This window comes from Hipposideros armiger, unplaced genomic scaffold (genome assembly GCF_001890085.2).
Source record: "Hipposideros armiger isolate ML-2016 unplaced genomic scaffold, ASM189008v1 scaffold_149, whole genome shotgun sequence".
In the NCBI taxonomy this organism is placed as follows: Eukaryota; Metazoa; Chordata; class Mammalia; order Chiroptera; family Hipposideridae; genus Hipposideros; species Hipposideros armiger.
Window position 1 is genome coordinate 2,012,330 of NW_017731499.1, and position 22,163 is coordinate 2,034,492.

General features: G+C 43.9%; 1 protein-coding gene across 5 annotated transcripts in view; it reads right to left on the reverse strand.

Annotated features, from left to right (window-relative positions):
- Positions 1-22,163, reverse strand: part of TXNDC11 (thioredoxin domain containing 11) — a 60,008-nt gene that overhangs the window by 4,753 nt on the left and 33,092 nt on the right. For 2 of the 5 annotated variants that reach the window (XM_019650900.1, XM_019650899.1), the window contains 6 exons: positions 16,348-16,460; positions 14,006-14,206; positions 7,510-8,287; positions 5,162-5,304; positions 4,722-4,831; positions 807-887 (listed from right to left, as the gene is read on the reverse strand). In XM_019650900.1, the coding sequence (XP_019506445.1) occupies positions 807-887; positions 4,722-4,831; positions 5,162-5,304; positions 7,510-8,287; positions 14,006-14,206; positions 16,348-16,460 (1,426 nt within the window). The remainder of the gene's footprint in view (positions 1-806; positions 888-4,721; positions 4,832-5,161; positions 5,305-7,509; positions 8,288-14,005; positions 14,207-16,347; positions 16,461-22,163) is intronic. The other 3 variants (XM_019650902.1, XM_019650901.1, XR_002124925.1) reach the window with 2 other exon arrangements.

Sequence of the window (22,163 nt, forward strand, 5' to 3'; positions counted from 1 at the left end):
CAGTAAAGACACTGTCAAAGCCATGTGACTGGGTCCCCGAGGACACATCCTTTTAAAAACAAAAGGGAACCTGAAAAAAGGGACAGATTATCTGGTTTATCAGGCTTTAAAAGGCCAAGAGTTAACTTCCTTTCTACCAAAACATCTGCACCCACAGTCACTAATTGCCACATGGGTCCCCTCTGCCGACATCCACCCCTCCTTGCTGGACTTGCAGGGTAGCTGCAGTGATCACTAACCTTGGAGCACCACTCAGACAAACGTGAAGAGACCCAGGTGACAACCCAGTGGCTGCCATACATGGAAGCCTGTGTACCTGGGGAGAAAGCTCTTGACCCCCATATCCTCCTTGCACAAGAGGCACGAGGTGGTTGTGGGCAGGGCTCAGTGAGAAATGACGCCCGTGGAAGTTCGGGCAGGTGGGGCCCAACACCCCGTAAGGCTCAGCAGATGCCTATTGTTTTGCCCTTCAGAAATGTGGGGCTCTCTGCTGTCAATCTTGGCATCCACCAGATGCTCAGAAGGCCAAGAAAATGAACGGGCTCTGCGGGCCACATCCATGCTCGTGTAAAACACACTCTGGGAGGGCAAACTTCTTACCAAAAACCACCACAGCTGACACTGTGACACGAAAGCCCTTTTACCTTTCGTCCCTAATGGCACATTTCTTTTAACAATAGATTTTATTCAAAATAGTTTAGTAATAACTAATGATTTACATTTCACTTCTGTGAAGTATCTTAAACCCATTTCATTTTCAGTGAACAAATCCCATCTGCCCAAATATTGAAAAAATTCAGCATTACCTGTTGCAGGGAAAAAATAAGACAGTAGGAAGACGGTCAACCATAAATTCCCAAGGAAGGTCATTCTGAGATACATCAATCCTAGAAAAGGGAAAGAAGAGAAAAAGTACAAGACCAGCCAAGAAACTCCCATCTGTCAGAACGTTCTCCAACTGAAGAGCCTGGAGCCTCTTCTGCGGCCTCACTGGCGGCCCCTCTTGGTGACAGCACTACCAGCCCTCAGCTGGCACAGCTCCTGCACGAAGTACGGATACTTCCAGGGCCAGGCGTCTTTCCACTTGCTGAGTGGAAATGTAATGTCCTGAAAGTAAAATGAACCTCCCACAAAGTGCCTCAGTGATACCTCAGGAGGAGTCTACCTAACTGAGAACCTGAGCCAGTACTTTAATCCTTGAATTCACTCTGGAAAAAGGAAATCATTGCACGAAATATTACATCAAGCCTCTCTGATGATGTAGGAAAACTTTGGAAAAGATATACTATACTCTATTTTATATTTTGTAAATGTGGATGGAGGCCAAAAAAGTTGTATTTCCTTAGCAGATTTAAAATTAATTTTCTAATACAGAAAATGGTATCTGAACTCAGTTACCCACCCAACCTACAGTGTTTTAAGTATTATTGAACTAGGTGGCAGCCCCTCCTACAGCTGGCACTGAGCTGAGCATGCAGCAGGTCCCCCTAGCCCCAGGGGCTTCTCAGACTAAGCAAAAGAACATTCTATTAGGAGGGGACCAGTACAGGGCCGCTCGGCCCTATTCACCAACAGTGCACATAAATGATGGAAATGTTTTGACTCATTAACTTGACCAAAGTTTTCAGGAAGTATGGGTGTGTTGGGGGGGGGGGGGGGAAGACCAGTGTCGTGCAATTGTCCAAAAGGATGAAATTCACTTAAAAAAAAAATGACAACCAAATTATAATAATGGTTTTAAACAGCTTTACTAACAAAATGGCACTCCTACCTACCTAAAATATTAGAGTTCCATTTTTAAAACAAGTGGTGTTAAAATACTTTATTCTATAATCAAATGCTTTTTTTCTCCCGATTTTTACTTCAAAGAAAGACCAAACTGTAAAATTAAGAAGAAAAACATTTGTAAACATCCACTTGGAATTCCCTTGGGCTAATCAGGACCTCTTTCGAGGACGCTCATTCAAGTTTGGTGTAGATGGCTACATATTGTGAAGAGCAGTAATCACATATCTCATCCTCTCTTCTTTTCAAGTCATTGTATGCAAAGGGTTGTTCTAATGAATGGATCCAAATCCCATCAAATGTCCAACCATAATTTACTTAACCACTCCTCTATAGTTGGATATAAATAACGGTACTGTGACTAGCTCCTTAATTCCCTAAAGTGAAATTAACCGAGTCAAAAATGTATAGCCATTTTTGTAACTTCTTCCAGTGTTGCTAAAACGCTTTCCAAAAGGGTTATGTCAATTTACTTATTCTATTAGCTATATCTGACTGCGCCAATTTCACTTTATTTTATCAAAACAAGATTCTGTCACTTAAAAGCAGTTGTTAATTTAATAAGTATAAATGAAACTATGTTATTGTTTTCATCTACATTTATTAGACTATAATTTCCCTACTTCTTTACTCTCTCCTCTTACAGGAAAAGCCTGTTTATGTCCTTTCTTCAGAAAGGAATCCCTCTCAGCTGTTCCCCCATTTTTTGTTACTGTTGTAAAATATTACAATCTTAACCATTTCTAAGTGTACAGCTCAACGGCATTAAGTACATTCATCCGTGTTGCTGTGCGACCATCACACCATCCGTCTCCGGAACACTTCTGTTTTGCGAAACGAAACTCTGCACCCGTTAAATAACACTCATCCCCCTCCTCCCAGCCCTTGGCAGCCACCATTCTACTTCCTTTCTATGCATTTGACTACTCCAGGTGCCTCAGACAAGTGAAACCATCAGAATTTGCTCTTTTGTGTCTTACTTCACTTAGCATGAATGCCTTTGGGGTTCATCCATATTGTACTGCGTGTCAGAATGCCCTTCCTTTTTAAGGCTTAATAGTATCCCATTGTATGGACAGACCAGGTTTTCCTCTCAGTAGCATCTTAAACCATTGTAATTTCTCAGAGTCTGGAGTATGAATGCCTGATTCTGAACCTTGGCCCCTCACTTACAGGTGTGACTCTGGGCAAATTATCTAATTTTCTGTGCCTCGGTTTCCTCCTCAATAAAAAGAGTGATGATACTCATGCCTGCTTCAATGTTCTGAGNCCTGTGAAAGGGTCGTTCGACCCCCAAAGGGATCAGGACCCACAGGTTGAGAACCGTTGCTGTAGAGAATGGATTAAAGAGCAAGAGATTAGGAAACAGATGAAGGGGTTATTCCAGGATTCTAGAGCAGAGATGATGATTGCCTAGACCAGGAGTAGGAGAGCAAAGGAGAAAGATGGAGAGAAGACATATCAAAGATGGCATCTGGAGATAAAATGAAACGGCTTTGGTGACGGATTAACAGCATGTGGAGCTAGGGGGAGGTAGTGGAAATAGAGTAGTAATCAAGGATGACCCTGGTGTTTTGGCTTACTCATCAGAGTAGAAATTCGTGGTATTGATTGAATTAATGAAGGTTTGGTGAGAAAGCAGTTAGGACTGAGTTTTCTGTGGTGGGTTGAGGGCATAACTAGAAATCAAGAGCTTTGTTTTGGTTGGAGATATATATTAGACATTCAAAAGAAGCTGTCAGGGCCGGCCGAGTGGCGCGATGGTTAAGAACTGGCTTGGGACGCCAGAGGGCCCCGGTTCGGATCCCACATATGAGGGCCAGTGACGCTGCCTCGCCCGGGAAGAGCGCAATGATGGTTCCAACTTGGGCCTGTGAAGCAACGTCCTCCACAACTAGACTGAAGAACAACAAAAAAAAAATCGACGCAACTTGTCTGTTCCCCTTCCCCCAATTCCCCAGCACTGTTCCCATCCCCCCAATTCCCCAATTAAAAAAAAAAATCTCTCAGCACTGTAACTCCTCAAATTTGGCTCTCATCATCACTTATAGTATATATAATAGGTGAAATATCTTTGCTATAAAATATAGTAAAATATAGCTTTTTTCCTTTAGTATGTTTTCCTTATTTATTTTTCACTGCACATTTTTCTAGTGGAATCTGTTCACTTTTCTTTCATTTTTTTAACCACTTCACTTTGGAAAATTTCCATCTGTCAAAGGAACTAACAAATCTAACATTCTACCTTCTATTTTTTTCTATGAATTGATCTTTTATATTTAATTCTAATCTGGAGTGGTTTTTTTGGGGGGGGGGAGAAGATACAGCTTATATCTAAATAATTTCTCCCCAAACAGCTTACTGCCTTATACAAAAACTCTTTGTGCTTTGTTTTTACAAAACAATGATTTAAACTTTTTACTAAAGAGCCCACATACAGTATCCACAGAATCATAAAACTAGAATATGTGGATATCCACCAATCTTTCAATTTTAGGAATGAGGATAAAAACCAGGCCTGGGTCCCAGGGCTGGCTGGTAGCACCTCAGGGACTGGTCCCCTTTCCCTGGGCTGAGGCCCCAGAGCTATGCAACTCCATGGGCACCCTTCCTGTGGTAGTCCAGACAATGGGCCACTCAGAGGGCTGTCCTAGCAACCAGGTCAGCACAGCTCCCACAGAACTGCACTCACCTTCCTATGAATCCAATCAGAGCTAACCACATGCAACATCATGGAAGGAACACAGAGAATTCATCTGGAAAACTTTTGTTTCAGTAAGATTTTGCTCGTGGCTTTAAGCTGACAATTAAATTCAAACAAGTCTTACCCACAGTTAATGAAAAACGGGCAGAGCCTTGCAAACCATATGGCCAAGCTGTAAGGAAGGGTGAAGACAGACACACAGCCCAAGGTGCTACAGACCAGGCTTCCTTACCTCGCCACAGTGAACGTGTCCGGTGGCAGGAGGCGAGCTAGCTGGATAAAGATGTGATTGAGGGATGGGCAGAAGCCGCACCACTGTGCATAATAAAGCAGCAAAACATCCTGTGAGAAGGAGAGATGGCTGTTACTGGTGCCTGGGAAACAGGCTCATGTCCTCACTGTGCTCAGAACCCAGCAGGCATTCGATAAATGTTGCTCATGCACAATTTATAGTGAAAATGTAATCTTTAGAACTTTCCAATTCTGTGCTTTCTTAAGGACATTCTGCAATTAGAAAACCACATGTCATTCACACATGTTCTGCAGTTAAGTCTGTCATGTGGTTAACCTTCCATACAGCACAGTCAGCCGCTCACCCTAAGATTTACAGCTTTAGAAACAATTTTAATGGGGATAGATGGGTTGATTTCTGCCCCTCTCGTGATTCCATACCTGCTTTTGAAGGACTATGTCCCAAAAGGTATCGGTTGTCACTTCAGTGATTAAATGCTGAGAAGGGAACTGGGCAGAGTCACTTCCAATAAGATGCCTTTTCAAGGGACTGTAGAGAACGCTGAAGTTTTGAATGAAAGACTCTAAAAATAAAGAGAAAATGACCTACTTTAAACTCTACATTTAAAAAAGTGGGATGGTTTCACAGGCTCACATTTTTAACACTTCGCCTACTGGCAAAACCCTGAAAAAGGCTGCCCAGGGTGGCACCATGTTTAGCTTTGGTGGTATTAACTCAGCAGACAGTAATTTAGGTAACAAAACACCATGTAGTATACATGCTCTAATATTCACAGACTAGGAATGCTATCCGTGTTTCCACAAATAGACATCTGAGATTGCAAAAATCATCAACATGCCACAATCTTTTAAGAGATTTCAACCTACAATACGAAGACCTTTAAGTATAACTACAAAGGCAATAATTGCACCAGCTACTGTAATGTGAAAGGTGTTTAATACGTGTTCATTTGAGGACAAGGAGCTATGGGTTTTCTTCCCCTTTATTAAAGTTCTTCAAGTTTCTTTCTTAAAAGGTTAAGAAAAATAAACTCAATTATATTTAGCAGAAAAGTGCATAAATTAAACTCATAAATAACCCAAAAACCTAACTTGAACCAACAGTTGTACCCTCCCCCAAACGCCACTGTCTTCAGATTGTTTGGGATCATCTGAAGCAGCACTAATCTGTGTTTCACTTCTTTAATTTCTTCTAACTCTCTCCATTTGGAGGTCCTATTGAACAATGAAATGTTCTGTAGAGGGGGAGGAAGTGAAGAATGTTATGTGAATACTAAAGAGAAGTCATTATCAGCATTTGAATAACGCTTAGTTGGCTATGTTTTTGAAACATAAAACCAAGAATTAATTCCTAATCTGAATGAAGACTCAATTCTGAGACCACCCCCAGAAACAGCTGACTTGAGTCAACTCTCCAAACCAACAATGACACCCAGTAAATGTTTTTTTATAAGGACCCTTACAAATTCTGTCACCAACTACAGGACAAAGAGCAACTGAGCTAGGTATTTCAGAATAGATACAGGAGATGAAAAGAAATCTTAAGAAGGCTTCTTTCAGATTACCCTTAACACATTACGAGCTTACTGAATGTTTGAGTATGACTGAACAGGAAAACCCAATAAACACTTAAAAAAATAGAGGCTTGTTTCATTTTTTTCATTTTAACAAAAGTCAGTACACCAAAAATGTAACTTTAGAAAACACGAATTAGGAGCAATTTGTAAAATTATTAAGAGTGCACTTCATAAAGTGACTGGACACAGGGTCCTTTAAACACTCAAGAGCCTTCGTGTTTATAATATATAATTCGATATAGAAAAATCAACATTTACTGAGCCTTTCAAATGTGTCTAATGTAGAAACAAGCTTCCTCTGGGCTTAAAAGACAACTCAAAGGACTTATTCAGAGGCTCTGAGTTTACTCTTATTGTCATACCCTCTAAAACTTGAAAACAAAAGGTTTTCTTCCCTACCAAACTCGTCCTGTCTCCATTTGGCAAACACTGACTTTCCTCCTTGCTTCCAATGAGGCTGAACTAACATGGCTTTGAATTCTCACTTCCTTGTGCACACATCAAGGATGTCAGCAAAGGCCTGGGAACAGGGCAGGTGGCTAGTTCACTGGTACTGTCAAGCCCCAAGGGCAAGTTCGGGGGATACCTTTGCCTAATGGGACCTTACTCCTACCAAAAGTGGTTTTTGCGCCTTACACTTGTTTATTGCACTGTACTTGACAAATGTTTGTTACAATGCACCCAAGGTCAAAGCAGCATTCCCCAATTGGTTATAAAACAGCAGTAGAACAAATTAGATCTTGACACCTATACATTTAAACCTGTGAGACAAACAGGGAGGACAGGCAGTTCTATCGTTTAAGTTCCGTGAGATTGAAGCTGCTGTTGGGGCTCACAGCCATCAACCCCTTGGGGCGTTCCCATCAGAAGGACTCTCATCACAGGGGCCAGGTTCCCACCAACAGCAGCTCACCCTACCTTCGACATGGGACAGGCTCTGCCCATCTGGAACAGTGGGCTCATCCCCTCCGAAGGCTAAAGGACAAACTTACCCAAAATTTGGAGTTAGGAAGTTTCTGTTCCATTTCATAGACAAAATTAGCTTCTTGTAAAATTATGACCAACTGCAGTCTAAAATTTCAAACGAGCTAAAGAGGTGACATCACCCCCATGACCAAATGTAATGAGATCGCTAGATACAAGTAGTTACGCAAACTTATTCCGCTTGGGGAAGTAAAGTGCTTACAGTACCTAAGGTGAGCTTCATAAGAGCTTCTTTTGGATCCAGGATATAGTGAGACTCCTCTTTCACATCAACAATGGCAGCAAATTCTTTCACCCGAGTGGTGCTCGGAGCACCCAGCCTCTCTGCATACAACCAAAACAAATTTGAATCCAAAAGGTACAGGTTCAGGGTCTTGTTGGTCCTGCAGCTCAGGCCTGTGAAGTCTGTGCTGTCCATGTCCACTTCAGGGAAGAGAGGCCTGTTCTCCTCAATGTGAGGAATGGAGCCTGGGGTACTGACCTCACATTCCTTCTCAAGGGAAGAAAATGCAATGCTCGGGGCTTCGGAGTCAATGAAGCCCATCCCGGCCCTGTTCCTGGTCCTGCAACATGCAGTGTAGTAGCTGAAAGGGCTGTAGGAGCTCAGAAAATTGCTACACTCCATGCTGTCCGATGCCACGTGATAGAAGGCCTGCTCCTTGAGGTAGAAAGAATCCAGCGCTGCAGCCATCTCAAGAAAGCTACATTGCGGCATGCTGACCGCGCTCAGCCTGAGGCCCACGGCCGTCTGGTTGACACACAGCTCACAGACGTTGTGGGTCCTGGACATGGAGTGCCACTGGGGCAGCACCACGGTGTTGCAGCAGGGGGACGCCGCTATCAGCGGTGCGTCTGGCAGCTGGGCCGGGGGCTCAGGCACCAGAGACTCGGACACTGGGGCGTCCACTCGCCGCAGGTGCTGCAGGAGCCGCCCCACCACCTGGTCCCCGTGACAGTTGTTGTACTCCAAGGCCACTTCGGTGATCTGAAACACAGGGCGGAGTGCATGAGAGGCGTGCGGCTGAGCGAGGGAGAGACCCTGCCAGGCCTGGGAAGCATCCTCATCTGATTCCAAGAAGGAGCCCTGGCCGGAAGCACCGCATCCAACAGGAAGCAGTGCATCACACCCAAAGCTCTTAATGAAGAGAGCTGGATTATTTCTCAGAACATACTATTCTGTTTACAAATAGTGAACCAGCTGTTAGGAGGGAAGTGGGCTTAGGGCAGATGTCTACCATCTGACAAGCATCAGGCCTGAAGGGGTGAGGCAGCTCACCCACTACATACATCCAGGTTGCTGAAGAACCAGGAACAGAATTTAAACCTCAACTCCTGAGTGAGTGCATTTTCCTTTACAACTGTAAAACGCCTCCATACGATGTGTTGTTTCCTCATCTAAACCAATAGTCTAAAACTTCCCAAATACTTAATAAGTGGATCAAAATATTTCACGGCATATATGTTTCCAAAGAAATTCATACCTCACAGGCTACAAATTCAGCCTGTTCCAAACCACACCCATCTATCTTGCTTTCCCCCATAACCTCCTCTTCCTCCTGTACCACCCTCTCCGGGAAAACGAAGCATCAACCTGGAAACATCAGTTGATCCTCAATTTCTCCTCTGTGTCACCATTACGGTCACCACAAGCCTCAAATCCAGCCATCTCTGAGTTCAGCATTGCAAAGTAGGCCCCGCAATTGCATCCGCATGAGCCATTGCCTCCACATTCAGGCCCTCAGTCGTCACAGACCCCTTTTTTTTTTGCTTCCCTGCCACTTATATTTTTAAAAACACAAGCCTAAGCATGCGACTCCTCTGCCAAATGGCAATCGATGGCCCCCTATTACCTAGAGCAGAAAACCTAACACAGTCTGGCCAGCATGTGCCTTTCCAGGGTCGCCCCACCCTCATTAGACCAGGCTAGGCCTCTCGCAGTGCATGACTGGTTAGGATCTCCTCAATACTGTCCCCAAGACCCAGCACCAGGGTGGCTGACTCTGCCCTGAATCCTGGAAGACATGGGTTCTGCATCCTTAGGGTCCCGAAAGAGGGCTCGAAGTGTCTGCTGAGATGCCCCTCTTCTCCACAAGGTATGGATCCTCATGGGCAGGGGCCATGTTTGATTTATCCTGCTAGCCTCGGAGCCCAGCACAGAGCCAGGCACATAACAAATGCTCAAAAAGCACCCAGTGAACGAACGGCATCAGGGTAATGCATACACCCCTGGTTCCTGGTCAGATTCACCGCTTACCCTCAGATCAGTACTAGCCATTTGATTTGTCTCATTCCGAGACTCCCATTTTCAAACTGAGTATCTTTCACCATCCACTACCCACCCCAGTTTCGAGATCAGACGAGATCGGGCGCGTTCAGGGTGGTATGGCCATAGACCCACCCCAGTTTCATAAAAGCAAGTCATTATAATCCAAATGCATTTACTCTCTAAAACAGAACCACTGGCTACCCTGGATCAAGTCTTGCCACAGTGAGTTAAAAGGTTACATCACTCAGGATTTTGATTCATTTAAGTGTGTATAAGTGTGTAAGTGTGTGAGTGTGTGTGTATGTATGTATAAAATCCATTTAATGAGTGCTTTTCCAATTTCAAAAAACCCCAATTTTATCACATATTTATATAGAGAGTTAACCCAAGACATACGCATTTGTACAGAAAAACAAATTGTTTGAGTAATTCTTCAGCATGAAAGAAGGTTACTTTAGATGATACACCCGTGTTTTGTTTTTCCCCCACACAAAAACCTGTCAGCCCTTTATGGCTAAGGCTGTGACAGCACAGTAGCCTAACAAGGCCCAGCCTATATAATCCAGAGCCCAGGTGCCCTCTGGCCCCATCTTGGCACTGCTTTATATTCAATGACACAACCTAACACAATGTGGCCTACTCCCCCCAACTCCTCCCAGAAAAAAACCAAAATTCAAGTATTTACTGCAGTCCTTTACAAAAATTCCAAGGAGAAGTATATTAAAGACAGCAAAATTCTGGGCCGGCCGAGTGGCGCGATGGTTAAGAACTCGCTTGGGATGCCAGAGAGCCCCGGTTCGGATCCCACATATGAGGGCCAGTGACACTGCCCTCTACAGCTAAGATGCTGAACAACAGCTCAACCTGGAGCTGGGATGCCTTGAGTCGCCGGCGACGGCGTAGGCTGCAGTCCCTGTGGCAGTGGGTTGCCATGGGCTACCGTGTGTAGCCAGCAGCCAGCGTGAGCGGCCAGCAGCCGCAGTGAGCGGCCGTCCAGAAGCCGGTGACTGATCTGCCTCGCCAGAGAAGAGCACAATGATGGTGCCAACTTGGGCCAGTGAAGCAACATCCTCCACAACTAGATTGAAGAACAAAACGACAACAACTTGTCTGTTCCCCTTCCCCCAATTCCCCAGCACTGTTCCCATCCCCCCAATTCCCCAATAAAAATCTTTAAAAAAAAAAAAAAAAGACAGCAAAATTCCTTAAAAAGTTGTCTTTCTTCATCTCCTCCAATCTTAGTATCTCTCACAAACAAAGCGGCCATGTTAAGGATATTTTTAATTGAAGAAAATATTTTGTATAGCGTAGTGCTCTTGAAGAATGAGGGATTCTTGTTTTTCTCCTATAAAACGAACCGCTCTTTACTTTTCTGTTCCTTTTACATAACAGGAAATTTTGAAAATGCAACTCAAGTTATATCCCTTACGTGAATCCCTTGATGTCATATTTAATTTCATGTGAACTGATAAGGAATATTTGGTGAATAACTTTAAATGTTTGCACACTGTAGATGCTTCGTGCCATTTCTTTAATCAGAGAAATTGCTAAGTCTGAGCAAGAGAACCATGCCTCTGCCCACCAGACTCACACACTGTGAACACCTCACAGCAGTGCTGTGAAGGCTGAAAACAAGCCACACGGATGGATGGGAAGCATTTCTTTAGATAATGCACCAAGATGTCTTATGACCTCTCTAGAACCCTCTAGAGCAGTGGTTCTCAACCTGTGGATCGCAACCCCTTTGGGGGTCGAATGACCCTTTTACAGGGGTTGCCTAAGACCATCGGAAAACAAAAAGATATTTACATTACGATTCGTAACAGTAGCAAAATTACAGTTATAGAGTAGCAACAAAAATAATTTTATGGTTGGGGGTCACTACAACATGAGGAACTGTATTAAGGGGTCGCGGCATTAGGAAGGTTGAGAACCGCTGCTCTAGAGACACCAGGGCTAGTGGCCTGAGGCTGTGTGCAGTGCAGACTGTGCTCTCCTGTGGGCGAGTGTGCACATGTTCAGAAGAGCAGCCTGGTCCTAGACTGGGCCTCACGGCGTGGCCACCACAGGGGTGTCTCTCGTTGAACCCCATCACATTCCCCACTACAGCTACTCCAAACTTCCTTGCTTGGCAAGCCCCCAACTCCTCACTCTATGCTGACCTCTCTTCTTGGCAGCGTAAGCTACCTCAGCGGTCTGCCCAAAGTTAGGCCTAAAGGTGGTCAGGGAAAAATAAGGGTTAAGGCTTCAACTCTTTTGTGGTAAGGAGTCGATGAGCTTAGAACTCACCCTGTGAAGTGGGTGTTCATTCCTCCCACCCCTCCCACCAGTGACTTCTGGTCACTGGGTCACTATTTCCCTGATCACACGCCCTACTTCCCATCCCCCACCCACCACTACCATCCAAGTTCAAGATGGTACTACTTCTCACTTTTCTGGAACATGCTGACAGGGAAACTTTAATAACAGTAACACACAGCTCTGCTGACATGTCTTCACTGTCCCGTGAAGCTGTGATGGCTACGATTAATTCTGAAGTCCTCCAAGAAGCACCTAAGGGCCTATCTTCCAAGGGTTTTTTTCTGGTTCTTCTCCATTCAGCCCTTTATGGGAATCATACAACCTGTACTATATTCTCACACCTCAACCTGCCACAGCTTCCTCACCCCTGTGCCTTTGCTCAGGCTGTTCCTGCCCTTAAGTTTCTCTCAACCCATCAAAACCCTGGCCTGAAGGTTTGCCTAATACTCACCCCTCCCACAGCCTCCCCTAACCTCTCCTCTGCCCAGCTCCTGGGGCAGAGCCTTCTCTCCTCCATTTCTTCCTGACCAGGGCCTGGGGCTGACCTTTCTCTGCCTTGAGTCATAAGCAGGCTCTTGCTCCTCTATTGGACAAGGCTCTAAGACCATGAGACCAAGGCTGTGACTTTTACACCTTTCTCCCCATGGCTCCCTAGCACGGTGCTCCATCAACATTCGCCAAACTGACTTGAAATACAGAGGGAACTGTCCTACATAGAACACGACTTGGCTAAGTCATCTCCAACACTGCTGGGATGCCATCTGGTTTTCGCAACCTCACCCACACGCTGAGGTTAAAGGAATCCATTCACCTTCGCAGGGTCACTATGAGCGCTGAGGAGCTCAGGCAAAACCATGATAGACGGAAGGCCTGGCCTTCGATGGAGGACTTAGGGGAGATAAGGGAAGACGTTCAGCTGGGAGCAAAGGGCTGGAAAGCCAGCGTTCTCCCACCAGGTTCCTAAAACCTAAAACTCCCTAAACAGAGGAACTGGGCTCCAGTCACAAAAGACCTCCCCACCTCACCCCTGACACGCCCAAACCAGGCAAGATAAAATTCTTCAGAAGCAAACTGTGAAGCCCCACCTTTCCTGTAAGGAGCTTTAAGGCTCTTAATAGTAGATGCAATAAAGGCCTAGTAATTTGGGACAGTGTCTTAGTTCATCAAATATCTGTGTAGTGGAGATTTTCTAAAGAAATTAAGTCTTATTACTTTAATTCCTTCCTAATCGGAGAAGAAAACAAAACTACTTCATTTCTTTTTCTTTCTTCCTCGAAGCTAGGGTAGCAGTGATCATTCAGAATAATGCCCCCAGCAGGGATAATAACTTTAACAAAGTGAGGGGTCTGGCTGGGCAAGAACCCCGCCTTCCCATTCCCTCCCAGCAGACCATTAGGCTCACGCAAAGAGGCTGGGGGGAGACAGTGTCTGCTTAGCCTGGCCGGTGGTACACTGGCTGTCTGAAATTGGTTTTGGCCAATTAAGGGATCCTTGAGGGAAAAAAAAAATAAAACCCCCAGTAAATCCAATTTAGCAATCCCAGGCGTTCTCTGCTGATTGTTATTACTCTCTGTAAGTGGCTCCAAATGATCCATGTATAAAATAAACTCACACCCAGATAGAGTGAGCGTACCAGATGAAGCAGTGAAGGCAGGAGGGAGGGGCAGGCTCTGGTTTAGAAAAACAAAGGACCCCAATGTCAGCACCACTGCTCCCAGCTGCTGGGCGGAGGATGGCAGGCTGGCCGTCTGGGCAAACCCCCATGACAGTGGCACCTCCTAGGCCACACTAAACCCTGCCTGTGTTGCTGTCCATTCCCCTGTCCCACTCCCTGACATCAGTCATTGCAGGGAGAGGGACATATGGTCCATCTCTGGAGAGGCGTGGTTTGGCTTCCCTGTTCCCTCCGACTCACCCAGACCTGAGCAGCTATCAGTAAATGTGGCCAGAAAGGCTGCGGTGGGTCCTATCCTGCCCCTTATGGAGAAAGGAGTATTGCCAGAGGAACGCAGCTGCCACTCCCGGCAGCCACGCAGCTACCAGTGGACATTATTCTGAACGTGGAATAAAAGGAGTCCCAGGGAATGAGGGTCTCCTACTCCTCATCAGATTACCTCTTAACGTTAGGACTCTTACCTCATCTATTAAAGGGTGACTTTTGGCTAAGGGATTAAAAGGTATAAATAAAAAAAGGGCCGGTCCTTTCTTCAGCTCGTTATTCAGCAGGAGACTCTTGCCGCCATGTGGCCACAGCCATCGAAAGAGCGTCTCTCGGTTTTCCAAGGCCCACCTGTGGATGTTCTCAGCTGTGTAGTTGATGACCTCTCTGGGGAAGACCTGCGGAGGACAAACATGCAGAGCATAAAAGGCAGAGCAGGGTCACGTGAGCACGTCACACTGTTTTCAGAGGCCAGATCAGCCCCACCACTTCAAGGTGAGGAAACCGAGGCTGAGAGCGGAACACGACCTGCCCCGCTTGAGCAGCTCAAACCCGGCTCACTTCTCCAGACAAAGCATTTCCTCACGAGTGGCTGGAAAAGCAAAAGCAGTTGCCAGAGGTGACTTTCACGTCATGTGACTCATCTTTTTCCCTTTAGACAGACTCATCGATCAACAAATGATTCTCCCCGCCTGCTGCTGACAACAGCGACCTCTACCACCCTGCCCGAGGGGGGCCATCAAACATCACTGGGTCTTTATAAAGAATCCATAAGGAGCTCAGGGAACAGAGATTACGGAGTCAAGGCTCACTGTGATTTTTACCTTGGTCCTTCCAGAGCTGGCTCATAAGGGCAGGAGAGGACCTTCCATCAGGGCCAATTTTTACGATTTGCTCACCTGTAGCCCCAGTGACTAGAACACCTGACACAGAGCTGAAACTCAACAAATGTTTGAATGAATCCATGAATGACCTAGAGCTGTACAAGGCCACGGATCACACTGTATGTGTACAGAATGAAGAGGCAGTTTTTGCTTTGTTTTTCTATAATAACCAAAGAGTATCAATATAAAATTATTTTTGAAATTCCAATGATATAAATCACTGGGTTTCAAACAAAACTCCCAAAAAAGTGCTTTGGAGGGTTCCACAAAATGCGATATTTTATACCCACCCAAAACAGAGATTTAAATTGCCTCATAACAAAGATGTCCATTGATTTTATTTTTTAAAATACTAGTATTCCCAAAATATTTCATTTTGATAAAAGGAATTCTGGTGATAAACCAACCAACCAACCTTAAAAACTATGGAATTGATTAAATAAACCCAACATATTTTTCAGTGTCATTCTCACAGCCCTACCTTCTTTTCTCTATTTTAAATGAATTCCTCAGTACTCTTTACTATAAATATGATATATGTTGCTTGTGTAGCATGCCGTGAAAGAAGGATGAAGGAAAATGATAGACAGTAAAAGCAGATGGCGTCAAAAGAAGCTCAAACAGAGGCACAAGGGGGGGGTGGGGTGGTGGCAGAGGGACAGTCACAGCAGCAATTCTCAAAGTGGGACGCTGGGAACTTGAAAAAACACACTCAACATCATCATAAACATTTCTATTTAGAAAACACAAAAATACATTTCATTTTTGGAATATAAACTGTGAGAAGTAAAGCTCACCATCTGGGCTACTAGAAATAAGCAGAAGCCAGAGTGACTGGCCACCGAGGAGGCGCCCCCTGAGAGGGCCTAACAGGACCTATGAGGCATAAGACTTGCGTGCTGAGCGAGGGGAACATAGCTTTAAAGGGTCACTGTGTACAAAGGTACCGGTCTTCACTCGACATGTAAGTAACTGATACTGTCAATGAAGGTAGAGAGAGAAAATTCTTAAGAGAAATAAACTCTCGGTGATGGGACTGAGGACGTGGCAATAAATAGAACAGAAGCACAGGGCTGGCAGGATACCTGTCAAAAGCTCAGAAATAGCTGAGTTGAGGTTGGTCCACCAAAAGCAAATGAAATCAGGGGACAAAGATGACAATGGAAAGCCAAGGCTCTCTGGGGTGAGAAGCCATCAACTTCTCACTGTGATTTGATAAGAACTTCAAAATCCATTCCATCAGCTAAGGAGAAAAGCATGTCATTTTACTACTCTTGATAAATGGAACCAATGAACAAAGAACATTGCCCAGTGGAAGCTTAACCTCTGAGAACATGGGCCCAGAGTAACAATTCTCCAACAGAATAATTCTGAAATTTTATCTAAGAAGGAAAATGAACAAGCCTAAGAATACAAAGCCTAAAAATACAAAGAATTTCTAGATGTTAAATTCAAGAGGCCTCTACCGCATGGGATCTTAACCAGGGGCCTGGGCTCTAGGGTGGGGCTGTAGGAACTCTCAATCTGCATATAAAATCATGTACACTTTCCTAGGGAGAGTGTCCATAGATTGTATCCAATTCTCAAAGAAGTCTGTGACCTAAACAAGGTTAAGAGCCACTGCACTAATATAAACGTGATTTCAAAATACTTACAAGTGATGTGTTGAAATGTCTATGTAAATACACACTTCCAGAGTGTGCTAAGGATACCAGTTTCGCAAGATGTTTATTTGTGATAACCCCAAATCGTACTGTTCCTAGGTAATCTGAAACAGAAAATGTTCCTTTATTAAAGAAAAGGCCTATGCCTTAACACAACCAACAAAACCCAATGATCACGTCCTGATGCACAAATTCCCCAGAGCAAAGCTCTTTTTGAGCCTAGACAGGAAAGCAAGAGGAGCTGAAGAAACCTCATCCTGACACAGACCTCACGTCTTCCCGAGTAACGACCCATAGTCACCTGCACTGTTCCTGTCTGTCCGCTGATCTCACCTCATCGCCTGCTACCCTGTCCCCCTCACTCACCAGCCCCACCTTGGAGACCAGGCACATGTAGTTCTCCATGTGTCCAGACACTTCCATGGCCGGCGCCTCATCATTCAGATCTCAGCTCTGACCCCACAGTCTCTGAAAAGCCTTCCCTGACCATCCCAACTCAGGGTTAAACCACCCCAACTTAGAAGATAAAATCCATAAGGGGAAACTGGGGGTGCCTCCCCACTCAGGCACTCTCTCTACCATTACGCTATTTTTTCTCCAGCACTTTATTAACATCTACATAACCTTATTGATTTATTTAGATTTTCTTTGGCCCAACTTCCTCATAAGTTCTGTGAAATTAGAAACCTATTTATTGCTCTTAGCCCAGCACCTACAGCAGTGCTTGGGCAGATGATAAGAGATCAATAAATATTGTTTAAATGAACACATCTAGCACGTACAAAGAACTCATACAAATTAGAAAAAAAAAACAGTTAAGAATGGGCAAGTCACAGAAAAGGAAATGTTAAAGCCTAATAATTACATGAAAATACATTCAACCTCACCATTTCAGAGGAAAGCAAATTAAAACACAGTGCTGGTGAAAAAGGTAAAATGGCAGCCAGCAAGGACAGCAATGGCATGTGTTGTACTGATGGCACATGGACATGGCCTGCAGCCCTGCACTTCTGCTTCTTAGTACCCACATACATGCACTAAGAGTCACAAGAGAAGAAAGTCACCCAGAAATACTCCGCAGATGTTAAAAACAATGGGACAGGGCTGTCTATACGACACGAACAGATTGTTCAAGACACATGTGAGTGACACAGCAAGCTGAGGGAAGATAAAGTGTACCTTTCATGACAAAAAAAAAAAAAAAAGATCAAAGAACAAAAAATATCTCACACTTATAAAACAATATATATTTTTCCTTCTGGCACATATGTTTAGAAATGTATAAAGAGTCTGAAAAAATAATAGAAGTAGTTTTAAATTTATAACATAAGTGTAAGGGGATGGAGATCAAAGGGGACTTTCTCCTCATGTGTGAAGCTTTCTTTGTTCCCCGCAACGAGTATATATAATGCAATATTTGTGTGATTAGAAACGGACGTAAATACTTAGTGTTAGAGGATGGATAAGATGGTGTGGGAAAAGGTGCATTCTTTTCTATCCCTTCTGCTATATTACCAATAGATGTGAAATAAAGTATCAGTTAAACTTTAAATGCTACCATTGATACCCAGTAGCTCAAATATAAAAATATTAAGGTACTGAACACACGAAGTTTCTAGCTTAATCACACGAGCCCCATCCTGCAGCAGTGGCGTCCTCTTTCTCTCAGAGGAGTGGTTGCCAAGAGCGAAGTAGAACTGATGCCATGCTGGACGATCTTTAATACAAGCCTGATGAATTTAAAATAGCACGAAACCAAAGAAACACAGGAAGAATAAAGCAGAAACTACAGAGATTGGTTGATTATAGGATGCGTGGCAAAGAGGGGCAAAGAAGGAAGAATGGGAAGTGGTGAACATGGATGAGGTGGCCGGACCCTCCTCCGAGGAGACCTTTTTATACCAGACTCTTGTTTCGCACCCTTCACATGCTCAAAAATGAAACAAATCATTAAACCAACCAAAATGTGGGGGAGCCCAATGTGGAATACAAACACTAGCAAATATAACTGTACCACAAATGCAGCATCCCACAGTGAAGGGATGAAGGCTTAGGGATAAAAAACTGAGTACCTGGAAACAGATGCTGTAAAAATAAAGATAATGAATACATACAGTAAAAATAAAGGCAACGAGAGCCAGGACTCTTAGGGAAGAGAGAAAGCATTAACATTAAGAAGGGAAGGCTAAAATGAACTACGTGGTGTTAGATTGGAATCGGAGGGAACTGATATAAACTCATTGCTTGAAACACACAGAGAGAGAGAGAGAGAGAGAGAGAGAGAGAGAGAGATACGGAACGATAGATGAATGCATATGTGTGAGTATAAATACAAGTATGTCCTAGCTCTATCTGCTGAGAGGGCCTAGAAGTAATGATACCTGGTACCAAAGTGCATACTTAGTATCTAGGTCTGGGTCTCTGAACACCATTCTCCAATAAAAGGGACCAGGGCTCCTTGGAGAAGAAACAGGCTGATTCCCGGGCTGGGGCAGGGATGGCACAAGGTAAGTCTAGAACTTTTTGTGGTGTCAGAAGTAAAGAAGTGCTCACAAAGGATGGGGACTTGTTCAAAGGACCTAAGAGCCAGCGCAAGATGCTCCTATGGCCACAGCTGGAACCAACTGAGCAACAGAGTCAGCAATGACCACTATCCTTCAAAAGCATCGAGGTTATATGAAAGACAAGGAAAGATGGAAGAACTGTCATAGGAAAGGAGGCTAGGGAGAAAAATAAACAAAGGGGATGTGGGACCCCAGACTGGCCTGGAACAGAAAACTGACATTAGTGAAAACAGTGGCAAAATCCAAAACAGGTCTGCATTTTAGGTAATGATAGTGGTTTTGATAAAAGCACCAAAACAAATGGCTATGTAACATGTTCACATTCGGGAGGACAGGCGAAGGCAGAGAATTAGGGAACTCTCTGCTCTATTTAGGCAACTTTTCTGCAAGTATAAAATTAGTTCAAAATATAGATTTAAAAAATGGCGTTAACATAAAAGTTCAGATACCAAAGCTGGCAGAAGAAAAAGCAGGACTTAAGACGGGGTATGAATTGGTAGAACCAACAGACACCACTCTCCAGGGGGGGCTGATCTTGGTGAACAGCCATAGTGAAAGAGAGAAGAGAGAAAAGCAGCCAGGACAGAAATTCACTTGCTAGTCTGCCAAAGTCACCAACATGAGCTATTGGAGCAGAGGAATAAGAAGTGACAGTGGGACCCAAAAGTTGAAAGGGGCCATTCAAAAACTTGTTTAATTAATAAGAATGGACAGCTTGCCTGAACAGAACAGATTCTAACATGCCCAAATGTATTACAACTTCAAAACTTTATTTTTCACATATAGAGAAATTTACAAAAATCACACATCTATTTAAGTCCCTGCATGTTGTGGAAATCTCACTGGAAGAAGCAGCTTAAATTTGCCGTCTCATGTGTACAAGGAGTAACTGAATTAGCAGAGGAAGTTTATACGTAAGAATGGTTCAAGAAAATAATACTTCCTATCTCCCTATCCAGAACATTCTCTGTTAAGCAGGACTCCAGGGCTTTCTACAATAGGGGTCTTTGTCATTTATAAAATTGAATAATTTTGCCCTAAAAATAATAAAGCTTCAATATTTTAACTAAGGACTCTGAATTTGTTGAATAATTAATATAAATTCAGAATAATGCTCTCCCCTCCCCTACAAAAGGTCCAGCAATGGCATGATCCTATTCAATGCATCAAAAATAATAAAATTAAAATTTCAATAAACTCGGCTAGCGAGGTTAGCTGGCCAGTTTAAAGTCTCTCTTAACCAGCCAGGGAAAGGTGTGAGACGGACCACTGCGAGACGTAACGAGGTCCTGAAGGAACCTCTGGGTAAAAGCAGTAGTTACCGAATGCCATCTGCAGCTGCCCACAGGCAACCGAGTAGGTCAAGGGGACCACAGCATGAAGACTGCCTGCCTGCCGCGTGCTACAAAAGGTGCTGAAGCCTCGGCCCCATGTCCCTCAGCTACAAGGCAGCCCACCACATCACGCATGTGCTCCACGGGACACGGGGCGACAAGAACTAACACTACCAGGCTGATCCACTGTTCGTGCGCTTTGAGTAGAAGTGGCCTTGCTTTGAGCCGCTCAAGCTACCTAACTTTGGCACCTCCGCTGTTCACCCCTTGCTGTCTTTTATGAGGCTGGGGCTCTTCTCTGCCACTGAAAGAACGCTCGGCTCCTCCCACACCTAAGGAGAGCTCCCATTGGCCGCCTTGCATCTGCCATACACCGCTGTCCCCATTTACCTGCTGGCAACAACCCAGGAAGCACAGAGGATGCAGGACCTGTTTTCCACCTGGCTTCCCCTCAGGTTCACGGGCTCACTTGTGAGCTCTCTGGTTGGCATCAAGGTTTTTTTGTTTGTTTGTTTTGGGCCTTTTGTAAAATGTTTTAATATTAGACTACTGTACTTAAAACCATTTACCTTAAATATTAATGTTTTTAATATTAAAACTTCAGTTTAGTGTTAGGGTAAAGTACATCTATTCTGAGGCAAGAACTACTTCGGTGAGGCAAGATGTTAAAATTCTCAAACATTCCAGAAAGAGTCAGAATAGTTTCTTCTATCAGCAAAGAGAATAGACTTTTAATTGTGCTTTACGATTAATAATAAAGAGTCCTGCCAGCAGCAAAGTTACGCAGCTCACACTTACTACCAACTAACAGACTCCCAGGAGCACACTCTGAAAGGCTAACACAAGGAAAACTCCGGATCTTATGAAACAGCTGGCTTTTCCCCGGGACACCTGGATAATGAGGCCTGTGTCCAGAGCTGCACTGTCCTATAGGGTAGCCACGGGCTACATGTGGCTACTGAGCACTTGAATAGGAGCAACTGAGGGGTTAAATGTTTAATTTTATTTGATTTTAACTAATTCAATTTTAAAGTGATATTCAATACACAGTCATTGGAAAACGTTTAACTATGTTTAAAACAATTTGGGTATGTAAATTGCTTTTTCAACTGTGAATTTTATGAAATCTAAATACAGATCAAGTGACAGTACTTTGCAGTGGTTTCCAGCAGACCCTCCTCTAATTTTCATAAATCTTCCTTCTCTAGTTCTTAAATAAATAAATACAGGTCAAGTATTTCCAATGAAAATTTAGCATCTGAATTGAGATGTGTTGTTAAGTGTAAAATATCTCAATAGTTTTTACACTTATTATATGTTGAAATGTTAATAATTTGGACACACTGGATTAAATAAAATATATTATTTCTTCTTAAATTTTAATGCAGCCACCAGAAAAGTTTAAAATACCTACATGGTTCACACTATTTCTATTGGACTGTGATGAAAGCGAAAGATTTATTTAACGCAGGAAGAAAATTGGGCTGAGATAGTATATCCAGTAGCCAGTAAGTCTTAATTATGGGCAATTATCTGAGAATGGCACAGAGGACTGTATTTCTGGAATTTATTTCAGGAAAACCCCTCCAATGGCGGAGGACAATTATTTTCAAGAACATATCCCCCTTCTCTTTCAGAAAGGAAAAGGTGGGGCTCCAACCTGGGGACTCTAGGTACAAAGTGCTGAGCTTCTGAAATGAATTCCTTCTCAGGGGCCTAGCGTAAAGAACACCTGCCGTATTCAAAGCTAGGTACCTAAGGATATACTGAAAGAGTGAACATCCGCTTTCCAGGAGACTTCTGTGTGAGCTAATCTCTCGGGGATCACTGGAACAAATGGATAGCAGGTCAAGACAAAGCCTCAGAAAGAAAACTGCTAACAAATACATCAGGATATACTTCAAAACTA